Source organism: Elephantulus edwardii, unplaced genomic scaffold (assembly GCF_000299155.1).
Source record: "Elephantulus edwardii isolate Elephantulus edwardi_28Jun2011 unplaced genomic scaffold, EleEdw1.0 scaffold00027, whole genome shotgun sequence".
In the NCBI taxonomy this organism is placed as follows: Eukaryota; Metazoa; Chordata; class Mammalia; order Macroscelidea; family Macroscelididae; genus Elephantulus; species Elephantulus edwardii.
The window spans coordinates 14,581,057-14,593,646 of NW_006399777.1; the positions used below are offsets into that span (position 1 = coordinate 14,581,057).

General features: G+C 44.5%; 1 protein-coding gene across 2 annotated transcripts in view; it reads right to left on the minus strand.

Moving 5' to 3' along the window:
* PPP2R3A (protein phosphatase 2, regulatory subunit B'', alpha) overlaps positions 1–12,590 on the minus strand; it is a 129,267-nt gene that overhangs the window by 9,914 nt on the left and 106,763 nt on the right. For both annotated transcript variants that reach the window (XM_006883367.1, XM_006883368.1), the window contains exons 10-12: positions 9,907–10,082; positions 8,794–8,912; positions 7,204–7,310 (exon numbers count right to left, since the gene is read on the minus strand). In XM_006883367.1, the coding sequence (XP_006883429.1) occupies positions 7,204–7,310; positions 8,794–8,912; positions 9,907–10,082 (402 nt within the window). The remainder of the gene's footprint in view (positions 1–7,203; positions 7,311–8,793; positions 8,913–9,906; positions 10,083–12,590) is intronic.

Genomic DNA, 12,590 nt, shown 5'->3' on the forward strand with positions numbered 1-12,590 from the left:
ATTATCAAGAAGCCTATCATAAGCTACTATCTTTGTATATGTGACACATTTAGATGAACATGTTGATGTGACTGGGCCTGTGTTTCTGGTTTTCCCATCATGACTAACGATACTGAATTTCTAGAAATGCTATTGGAGGTGATAACTTGGTGTTAGATATGGTATTTCACAGTGTTTGTGGCTTTATACCTGTGGCGACCCCTGGCCTGGCCATACCTCGCTGGGACCTAGAGTTAATGAACAGGTTACATTAAGGCGGCGTTAAAATACTACCAGGCTTGAATGAGAAGTCAGTGGCACTCAGCGCCCAGGCTATTTATGATTCTTGTTAGATGGTGGCAAGGTGCAAGTTCTTTCTGGAGGCCCACATCATCTGAGCCCTTTGTAGTGAGGGTAGCTGCCGGTATTGCTGCTGTTACTGCCACTCAGTACATTTACCAGGGACCTCCTTCTTCCCTAAAAGGCTGCCAGGTGCTCGGGTTACAGTAAGACTGAGGCAAAGGTCTCTGCCCTTGAGGGGCCCACAGCCGACTGGAAAGACACAAAGCTTATTTTTCCTTTAATCATTCACATGCCAGAGATGGTTAGATATATTGTAATATTATATACATCCCAATTCTTAGTACGGTCCTGCGATTTGTGCAACAAAATAGTTCCTGTGTGCCAACCGTATGCCCTGGGAATGAAGGGAACGAGATGGGGAGCTGAGCTCTGTTACAGGTGATTACACCCTTGTAGAGAGGCAGGATCACGTAACTGGTGGCCATGACCGCCACTGTTTACTGACTACATAGAACCATGCAATGGGCTTTATATTACAAACACTGTTGTACTAAATTCTGCAACAGTTTATTCCTTGGAGGGGGACACCATGCTGGGAGAAGTGGAGGGTCAGTGAAGGAGAGGAATCCTTCCCCAGGTGAACTGACACAGTGACTGCCTCACTGGGCTGGACTGTGAAGATGTCACAGGACTCAGATCTATTGTTTGTAGGGTTGCTATGAGTCACACTCGACTTGATAGTACTTATCATTAACAACAACACCACTTAATCCTTAAGTAAAATCCCCCTTGTTACTGTTGTGTGTCAGGGAGTTGGAACCGACCCGTAGCTGTCCCTCCTGTGGGTTTTCAGAGGCAGTTAATCACACGGGAGGAGACGGCCCATCCTTCTCCCACGGAGCAGGGAGTGGTTTTGAACCACGTGCCTTCAGGACTGCAGCACAGCTTCTTACCATTAGGCCACCAGAGTTCCCTAAAATCCCTGCGACAAGTGGAATTCTCACTGTATGGAGAAGACGCAGACTGAGATCAGACTGTAAGTGGAAGAGTCCTTTGCTGAATTCCCCATTTCTTGGTGTCAATGACGATGTTTTAGTGCGTTTCTTCCTATCCAGGGAGTAGTGATGGCTCTTATCTTCCAGGCATTTACTATGTGCCAGGTGTTTATATTTACTCGCGCAGACTCTCTTAACGACTTGGTAAGGTAAGTTGCTGGCATCCTCTGAAACTGAGCCTCGGGAGTCAGGTAACCCGCCCAGCTGGTGAGTGGCGGCAGAACCAGATCTGTCTGGCTTTATGCCTCTGTTCTTCCAAGGCCGCCACCATCTCTAACGTTAGACTGTGGTGATTTCTATCTGGCAGGCAGATAGATGCAACCCGAGTTGTTCTGAATTCCTCTTGAGGGGAAGCGCTGGCTGGTGGAATATATAATCTTTGGCGTTTTGATCTGGCCTGTCTTTTGAACCCATCAGTTCCTACTCTGGTCAACAGGCCTTTTCTTGACATTTCTAGTGCTCGTTCTCGGGCGGGGGCTGCTAGACACCTTCTCCTGGCGCCTGAGCCCTGCATCACCCGCCTGTGCTCTGTGTAGGCCTCATCTTATCTCCTAAACACGAGGAGAGGGGTGTCCAGCAGAAGCCTCTCAATTCCTCTGGTAGAATTTCAGCACAGCTGGTCTCTGCCCCTCCTGCTGGGATCTCTCACCTGCCCTGCGGTCTGCATGCCCTCGCCTCTCCGCTCTCCGCTGTCCTGGTCCCTCTCTGAGGGCTGCTGTAGCTGGAAACACAGATCTGCCTGAACTGCTATCATTTTCTCTCCATTTTTAGACTAGCATACATCTGCACAAAGTGTTCAGAGTTGTTGTTGTTGTTGTTGTTCTTGTTATGTGCCGTCGAGTCGTCTGCGACTCATAGCGACCCTACGTACAACAGCCCTAAACCCTGCTCTATCCTGTGCCAATCTCATTGCCTCTGACAAACCCATCCCAAGTACCCCAGTCACTGAATCAATCCACCTCATAGAGGGTCTTCCCCTCCTGCACTGTCCCTCCACTCTACCCAGCATGATGTCCCTCTCCAAAGACCTGTCTCTCCTTACAACATGTCCAAAGTATGTCAGACGAAGCCCCAGAACCCTTGCCTCCAAGGAGCAGCCTGGTTTAATCCTCTCTACGATGAATCTGTTTGTTTTCTTGGCAGTCCATGGTACATTCAATACCCTTCTCCAGCACCACAGCTCAAAGGCGTCAATTTTCCTTCTATCCTCCCTAGTCATTGTCCAACTCTCTGATGCATAACAAGTGATTGAAAAAACCATGGCCTGTATCAGGCGGACCTTAGTCTCCAGAGAGACACTGTTGCTCTTCAGTATTTTGGAGAGGTCCCTAAACGCAGACTTCTATCGCAATACATTTTTTGATTTCCTGGCTACTGGTGCTCTATTATTTTGCTCCCTGTAAAACTGGTTAGGGAGCAGTTAAGGATCAAGTTAATTTTTTTTTTTAAAATCCCCCCCCCTTTTTTTTCTTTCTCTCTCTCTTTTTCTCTTTCTTATTTTAATAAGCATTTACAGAGATTTTTTATTTCCATTCATTCATTGCTGCACTTCTCTCCCTGCCCAGGCCCCCTACCCCCCGCACTCCCCGATCAATTCCATTTTTTAACTGGCTTTCTTCTTCCCATGTTTAGAAAGCCTTCCTTTACATGGAAATACCCAGAAAGATGTACATCAAATTAAGATATGTGGTAGATTTCAGGCAAAGATTTGTGCTTATCTGTTTTGTAACTTTTTTTGCAACAACCAACCCCCTTGTAACAAGCAGCCTAAAACAGGTGAATTGAAGCTTCATCATCCTTGCTTCCAAAGAGCACCCTGGCTGCATATCCAAGCTGTCAACGACTTCATTTCCCTTGGATCCACAATCCACATTCAGGGTAGCAACAGTCAAAAAGTCAAAAGTCATGTTGTACTGGGAACATCAGCTGTCAAAGAACTCGGCAACGTGCTAAAGTGAAAGAGTATCACTTCAAAGACTAAGGTGTGCCTGATCCAAGCTACAGTATTTTCAATTGCTTTCTGGGCATCTAAAAGTTGAAGAATAAATAAGGATGGCAGAAAGAGAATTAATGCCTTTGAACTGTGGTGTTGGAGGAGTACCGGATACCCATGAACTTCCAAAAGAAGTCTATCTTGGAGAAAGTGCAAACACAAAACAACTATGAGGTATCATCTCACCCCAGTAAGAATAGTAAAATTTAACAGAACAGCAAACAACAGATGCTGGTGAGGTTGCGGAGAAAGTTAAATCCTTATTCATTGCTGGTGGGAGTGTAAAATGGTGCAACCACTATGGAAGGCTGTATGGCACTTTCTCAAAAAGTTGCAAATAGAAATACAATTTGACCCAGCAATTCCAAGCAGATATATGCACACCCATGTTTATTGTGGCTTTGTTCACAGTAGCTAAGAGCTGGAAACAACCTAAGTGCCTATCAGCAAATGAATGGATAGAGAAGCTCTGGTATATTCACACAATGGAATACTATACTGCACTGAAAAACAAGAGCAATGGTGTCTCTTTGGAGACTAAGGTGCGTCTGATACAGGCCATGGTCTTTGCTAACACTTGTTATACATCAGAGAGTTGGACAATGACTAAGGAGGATAGAAGGAGAATTGATGCCTTTGAGCTGTGGTGCTGGAGAAGAGTATTGAGGGTACCATGGACTGCTAGGAAAACAGATTCATCCTGGAAAGGGTCAAACTGGGCTGCTCCTTGGAGGCAAGGATTCTAAGGCTCCGTCTAACATACTTCGGACATGTCACAAAGAGGGACAGGTCCTTGGAGAGGGACATCATGCTTGGTAGGGTGGAGGGACAGCACAGACGGGGAAGGCCCCCTATGAGGTGGATTGATTCATGATTGGGGTAATTGGGATGGGTGTGTCAGAGACGGTGCGATTGGCACAGGACAGAGCAGAGTTTAGGGCTGTTGTACATAGGGTTACTATGAGTAGCAAGCAACTCGACGGCACATAACAACAATAACAACAATGAAATGTTATTTAAAATGGGTGACCCTGGAGGACGTTATGCTGAGTGAAACATCTCAGTCACAAAAGGACAAATATTGCATAGTGCCACTGTTGTGAAACTGGACCGACATCGGGGTTGAGGGAAGACAGAGAAGGAGGGGAGGAATGATGTATATGGCATTGAAACAGATGAGGGAGAAAACTGTTTAAAAGGGATATATGTTTGGGTACTGTCATGACAGGAGTCCAGAACGAAGGCTGCACCGTGGAGTGGATTTGGGGGGAGAGATTGTATACCAATGAAAGAATTTTTCTTTTACTTTTCAAAGAGAAGAGCTAAGTGGGGGAGGAGGGGTGGGCAGGAAGAAAAGTGCAACAATGAATGAATGGAAACCCTAAGTCTGTAAAATTTCATTAAAAGGAATAATAATAATACAAAAAAAGAGAGAAAGTGCAAAACAGGGTACTCTTCATCTCATTTACTTTGGTGAGGCTTCATCTAACATCCTTGGAGCATGCTGTCAGGAGGGGACAGTTCTTAGAGGAGGCTATCATCCTGGGGAAGGCGGAGAGCACAGAAAGAGACCTTCGACGCGATGGTTTGACAAAGAGAATACAGCAATAAGTATGAACAAGACAGACACACTGTGATTCTGTGCAGGACAAGGTAAACTTCCAGTTTGTTGGCTGGAGGGTCACTGCGCATTCTAGTCAGCTTTATGCACTTAGCAACAACACCACAAAACAACTGCTTTTAAAAAACAGTGCTGTACTGAAGCGTAATATACATGCTGTAGAACTGAACAGTGTTAGTTAGTTTTGCAGTTCAGTGCATTTTAGGAAACTTTAAAAACTGCATAGCCATCACCACAGTCCGAGTGAAATAGTTTCATTTCCCTATCTGCCACTCCTCTCCGTTCTTGAATGTTCATATTCAATCACCACAATCTATTCAAGAATGAGTTACATCTAAATGCCAAGAAGACAAACATCCTCACCACTGGACTCATAGATAACACCAAGATAGATGGAGAAAAAAAATTCAAATTGTCAGCGACTTCATCTAACTTGGATTCACAATCAACACCCTTGGTCCCAGCAGTCAGGCGATCTGGGGGTATGCTGCATTGGGAAAAGTCTGCGGGCAGGGGCCTCTCCAAATTCCTGAAGAGTAATGATGTCAGCTTGAAGACTAAGGTGTGCCTGAGTCAGGCCATGCTCCTACAATCGCTTGCTATGCATCTGAAAGGCGGACAGTGAATACAGATGATAGAAGAAAGATTGATGCCTTTGAGCTGTGGTATTGGAGAAGAGTTCTGAATATCCTCTGGATTCCAAAAAGGATAAACAGGACTTGGAGAAAGTATAGCCAAGATTGTTCCTTGGAGGCAAAGATGACAAAGCTTTGTCTCACATATTTAGGCCATGTTGTTAGGGGAGGCTATTCCAGGAGAGGGACATTAAACGTGGAAAGGTGGAGGGTCAGCACATGAGAGGAAGACCCTCAACCAGATGTACTGACACAGTGACTGCTGGTATGGCCTTTACTGGGGGTGGCCCAGTGGTCATGGGCAGTGTGGCTTCGCTATGGATGGAGAGAGACAGGCAGGCCTCACATTGTTACTCCCAGCCTGGGAAGCGGATGGAGAGTCACTATGACTCCACTTGACAGCAGGGAGTTTTTGGTTTGAAGGTCTCAGAGAAACAGCAAGTAAAGGAGGATTAGGAGGGTTGCTAAAGGGGTTGCTAGAAGCTGATGAAGAGTCAGCAACTGAACTGTTTCAAGCAATGACGTTCTTGAATAGTCTTATCACGGTCCCTTTAGGGAACTAGGTCTTGAATATAGTTAATTTGAAATGGCAGTCATTGACTGCTCTGCAGTGAATATACAAAATCATAATATGACAAATACATTTTAAAAATGTGCTTATATCCTTTTTTAAAATATCCATTTTTAAAGGTGCTTTGGTTCTTTTAGGACATCATGAAAGCATTGGTTTGCTCTGATCCGCAATCAACAGCCTTGGCACCAGCAGTCAGGAAATGAAAAGATGAGTTGCTTTGGGAAAAATCTGCTGTCAGGATTTCCCCAGAGTACTAACAATGATGTCATTGTAGAGACGAAGGAGTGCCTGATACAGGCCACGGTCTTCAAAATTACTTGCCATGCATCTGAGAGCTGGACAGTGACTACGGATGACAGAAGAATTGATGCCTTTGAGCGGTGGTGCTGGAGAAGAGTATTGAACATACCATGGACGTCCAAGAAAACAAAACAGGTCTATCCTGGGGAGAGTGAAAACAAGTTTCTCCTTGGAGGCTAGGATTTTTAAATTCTATCTCACATACTTTGGGCACAATGCCAGGAGGGACCAGTGTTGGAGAGGGACATCATGCTTGGAACAGTGAAGGGTCACCACAGGAAAGAAGACCCTGGATGAGATGGATTGACAGTGACTTGGGTAATAAGGGTGGGTATGTCAGAGATGGTGAGGTTGGCTCAGGAGAGGGGAGGCAGGGCTCAGGGCTATTGTTCACAGGGCTGCTATGTGACAAGGTCGATTCAATGGCACATTGAACAACAACAACGCATTATTAGTATGACTACTCAGTGATCTTGATTTCCAGGGTAAGATGTGACTCCATTAAAGGAAACAGAACATGAGAAGCCTTTCTTGGGAAATCAGTGAAAAAGGGAAGAGCAGTTTGCTGAGAAAACACTAACTGAAGTTGGTTAGAATACTCTTATTTCTGTGATACCCAAATATGGCAAAAATAGAGGAGGGGTGCTAGCTGGTTTGGGTTTTGTTTTTTTTTTTAAGATGGTTTTAATATTCCCTTTGTGGGCCCTCCTGCTGACAAAGATTTCCACAATATTCACACTCACGCTTCCTGGAACTGGGCCTGAGCCGACTCCTCAGCCACCAGGGTCTCGTACTCCTCGGCCGCGAACCTGTCCCAGTCAGACGGCTCGGGCCCGTCATTCTCAGCATCCTGCTTGGAAAGCAGACAGACAAACGTAAGACGAATGGCCGGAGGCATGGCCACGTGTATCTGATAAAAATGAATTGGAAAATGTTCCGTTTCATCAAGTTAGAAAAGGGACTCAGGTGACTCTCCGTGGTGATTTTCACACCTCAACTCCTGCTCTTGTAACAGTGTTTAGCGGCGAGGTTCCAGAGCCCTGTAACCACAGACCTTTCTGTACCCCCGGCTCCTAGCAGCTAGCGACAGTGACCTGTGACTGGAGGGTCCATCTACACCATCCCTTCCTCTCGTAAATGTTAACTGTTTCTTTAAGAGCCGGCTCAGCACGTCATCTGGGATATTACCCTGTAAATACCCTTCATCCCAGATCTCTTTCCTCTCTGTCATATACTTTGGTGGCTGCTTTTTTCTTTTTTTTTTGCATCTTTATCTATCACTAATAACCAATATCCTTTTCATCACTGTGTCCAGAATTTATTGAACACTCTCTGATTAACACTGATCTTTGTAGATCAGAACAAATCCTGACACTTACAAATCCTGATAATTACTATGTTCTATGAAGAAAAGTAGAAGTCAAACATAAATTTATAATGCAAATAAATGAACAAGGTGGGAAAAGAAGTCTATACATTTTTTCCCTACACTGTATTATGGGTAATGTCTTGGATTAGATTTCTGAGTTGTTGCTGTTGTGTGCCATCGAGTCAGAACTGACCCAGTGCTGACCCTCCAGTACGTTTTCAGAGGCAGTTAACTGCATAGGGGGAGGTTGCCCATCCTTCTACCACGGAGCAGCTTCTGGATTCGAACTATGTACCTTGTGGATCGTAGCACAGCTGTTGGTTTGGAGAGTTGTTAAATTGTCACTTATGACAGAGAGGCTTTTGGGGGGTAGTTGTTTTGTTGTTCAGAGATAAATGGAATGATTAAATAAAATTAAACATAGTTTGGAGTATAATTATGCTTAATGAGGTATTTTAAAAAAAATTTTATTATTTTTGTGTGTGTGTACCATCAAACTGGATCTGACTGGTACAGGAGGAGATTGTCCCTCCTTCTCCAGCAGAGCATCTGGTGGATTCGAACTGCATATCTCTGGGATTGCGGTGCAGCTTCTTGCCACTAGGCCACCAGAGCTCCCTCTAATGAGCTATTTTTTAAGAGTAATATTAAAAGGATACTTTTTTCTCCCAGAACTATTTCTAACACACAAATTTTCAGAGTGATTTTAGGTTTAAATAAAAATAATATCTTTAAGGTTTTTTTAAAAAAATCCCTGCTTTCTAATGGCTATTCAAGAACGCAGGCCAAACAAGTCACTTAGTGAAGCATCCTTCAACAGATAACAGGTGACCTCAACGTGAAGAATGCCAGCTTAATCAGAGACGGCTGCATGCAGGGACCATCTTTAACACAGCCCAGCAGCCCTCGTATCGGTATGAGATGATACTGAACCCTCCAACAGAAGTGAAAACTATACCAATACCTTTTGGACTGCGAAGGGATCTCTCTGTTCATGGTCCAAGTATTTCTCCAGGTTAAAGAAAGTGTCATAAAAGATATGAGCCATTCTGCATCTCTTCAGATCACGTAGCGTGACTTTGCCTGCCAACAGAGAAAGCAGCTGTATTTCACCAAGAACTATTTTGACAAGTGAAAAAAAAAATCACTAAGGTTTAAACCATCTCTACAGGTTTTACTATAAAAAAAAAAAGTCTTCCCCTCATTTTTCTTTTCTTTCTGTGTGCTATCGAGTTGGATCGGACTGGCACAGGAGGAGACTGCCCCTCCCCGGCGGAGCATCTGGTGGATTTGAACCAGGTGCCTTTGGGATTGCAGTCCAGCTTCTTGCCAGGAGGCCACCAGAGCTCCTTTAAAATTTTTCTTTTTTCTTATTAGATGAATTTGTAAAGCTAAGTTTGCATTTTAGCTCTTCTAATGTAATCCAGTGGCTTTTAATACATTCACAATATGGTACAATCATCACCACTATCTACTTCCAGAACATTCCCATCTTCCCAAAAGGGAACCCCACACTAGCTAGTCAGTCATTTCCCATTAATTCTCTCCTTGAGTCCTGGGCACCTACTAATCTGTTGCCTCTACCTATGATAAAAAAATAAATAAAAAAATCCCATTTCTTAAGTAGGAAATTTGCTATCAATATTTTACTATCATGGCTGGCAAGCCCAAACCAATGCACAGCTGACCCTCCAGTGGGTTTTGGGGGGGCTGTAAATCAGACAGGAGGAGACTGCACATCTTTCTCCTGTTGAGCCACTGGTGGATTCGAACCGGCAGAGAGGCAGCACCCTTGGGGTTAGCAACAGGGCTCCCTGAGGGCTATGCCACCAAAGCTCCCTAGTTCTATAGTCAGAGTAAAAGTGAAATTTGTAGCACTTGTACTTCAGAAGCCTGCAGAGATGACTCTGTTGTTGTTATGTGCTGTGTTGTTACGTGTTGAACTGGCTGCCTCTGTGTGGACGGCGCTTTAGTTCAGAGCGTTAAAATAACTCCGGGCAGGCTGGGATCCTGTGTGCCAGTCTGTGACGCAGATGAACAGTGCACGTGGCATTTGGGCCCCGTTTTTGAGGCTCACCATAGCTGGCTGGCTTTACCAAGTCAAGCATCTGGCAGAGCAGGTCGTGGAACGGCAGGGGCTCAATGCCCATGGCTTCCATCCGCTCGCACTGCTCCTCGTAGAAGTACTCCAGCTCGTACATGGACAGCACCCCGTCCCCGTCCACGTCCATGCAGCGGAACCAGTACTCGATGCTGGGAGGGAAAGCACACGCCACGCGTTAGCCTGGGTCTGGGGGGGAGTCCTGCCTCACCCGGATTTACGGCTGCTCCCGGTTCTTTTCAAGTAAGAGTTACATGTGTGTGAATCTTACACACATACATAGCTTTACAAGGCTTGTTAACCTCTTCTCTCTAATTCTAGAAACCAGCACTTTCAGCACTCAATTAGTGTGGTTTTTACCTTCAGACTTACATGCACATTAATCCTGTCTCGTGATGGAATTGTGTATTCCACACTCTGAGAGATGAGGTTTTAGCTCTTCTGAATACTTCTTTCTAATTTAACTGCATGCCCTTCCCATCTTTTTCATACAGTTAAATTGCTCAATATTTAGAGTTTATGATTTGGGAATTTTTTCTTTCCTCTGTTGAACTTTTGTTAACTTGCTGCTACTTCCACCGCATCCTCTCTGCCAGCTGTCTATGTTTTAGTCAGGCCTTACGAGGCATTCTATGAACTGGACAGTGATGCGGCCTGTCGTGGTCCCTTTGACCCTCTCTAATCTGGAGAAGCGTACTGAATATACCATGGACTGCTACGAAAACAAACAGGTTCGTCTTGGAGAGTGTGATGCTGGGCTGCTCCTTGGAGGCAGGGATTCTGAAGCTTTGTCTGACATACTTTGGACATGTTGTGAGGAGAGACCGGTCCTTGAAGAGGGACATCATGCTTGGGAGGGTGGAGGGACAGCGCAGGAGGGGAAGACCCTCTATGAGGTGGATTGATTCAGTGACTGGGGTAATCGGGATGGGAGAGTCAGAGACAGTGTGATTGGCTCAGGACAGAGCAGCGTTTAGGGCTGTTGTACATAGGGTCGCTATGAGTCGCAGGTGACTCGACGGCACATAACAACAACAACAATCTGGTTGGGTGGATTTCTTAGTCCCTAGGACGACACCTGGGATTACTTTCACCTTGTTCTTGTATCTCACATTTTCCTAGCTGACACTCTTTCTCTTTAACTGATGGACACCCTCAAGCTACCTCCTGGAAAAGGGAGCATGGCAGGGACACTGAGATATGGAATATTTCAAAAAGGCTTTTATTTTTAAAACCGCTCTGCTGCTATTGTGACTGGCTATAAATAAAACTATGGGTTGGCAGAGCTTTCCTTTAGAAACTTAAAGGCATTAAGACACTACCTTTGCCTTATCTATGGTTGAAAAGTCAAAAACCATTTTGGTTCCTAATCCTTTTAAAGGCATTTTATTTTTTTACCCCCTCCCTGAAGGGTGCGCCTTCAGAGGCAAGGATCTGGTCATGCTGTGAGGAGGGGCTGGTCCTAGAAAAAAATGACATCATTCTGGGAAAGGTAAAAAGAGTCCAAGGAAGAGAGGAAGACCCTTAACAAGATGGACTGACACAGGGACAGGAACAGTGGGGTCGGGTGTATCAGAGGGTGAGGATGGTTCAGGAGAACGCAGGGTTCAGATCTGCTGTTTACCGGGTCACTATGAGTCATAGTCGATTGCACCTAACAACAACAACAACCACAACCACCTGAAGCCTGTAAAGTCTTCCCTGAGGCCCTGATGCTGTGAAATTTCATGATGAAATGTCTTGGTTGAGGTCTATTCCATTCACTTCGTCAGGCTTTTTTAAAATTTTTTTTAAATTTTATTATTGTGTGCGTGGACCGTCAAATCAGATCTGACCGGTACAGGAGGATATTGTCCCTCCTTCCCCAGCAGAGCATCTGGTGGATTAGAACCGTGCACCTCTGGGATTGTAGTTGCAGCTTCTTACCACTAGGCCACCAGAGCTCCCCTTTGTCAAGCTTTTTTAAGAGTCCTTTCCCATTTGGAAGCGAATAACCTTCAGTGCCAGGACATTTTCTTAAATTATTTACTTTCTCCCCTGTTGTTGGTTTTGGGTTGCTTTTTTAAAAAATTTTCCCCTTCTGGGGTCTATCTAATACTATAATAAGATGGTCACAAGTCATCTATGGCTACTGAGCATTTGGAAATGTTGTTGTTGTTGTTGTTGTTATGTGCCGTGGAGTCGCTTGTGACGGAGCCTCAGAATCCTTGCCTCCAAGGAGCCACCTGGTTTAACCCTTTCCAGGACAAATCTGTTTGTTTTCCTAGCAGTCCATGGTATTCTCAATACTCTTCTCCAGCACCACAGCTCAAAGGCATCAATTCTCCTTCTATCCTTCTTGGTCATTGTCCAACTCTCTGATGCATAACAAGTGATTGGGAAGACCATGGTCTGTATCAAACACACCTTAGTCTGTAGGGAGTCTTAATTTGAGACGCATTCTAAGTATATAATATACAACTGATTTTGAAGACAGTATGTAAAAAGAATGTAATATATCTTTGCATTTTTACTGATTACATGTTAAGTGTTAATTATAAGATAATGAAGATTAATTTTATCTCTTTCTTTCCAAGTTTTTAATGTGAATAACTTAAAAATTATATATGTGGCTTGCATCACATTTCAATTTCCTGGAGACTCTGTGAATGGATTCTTTA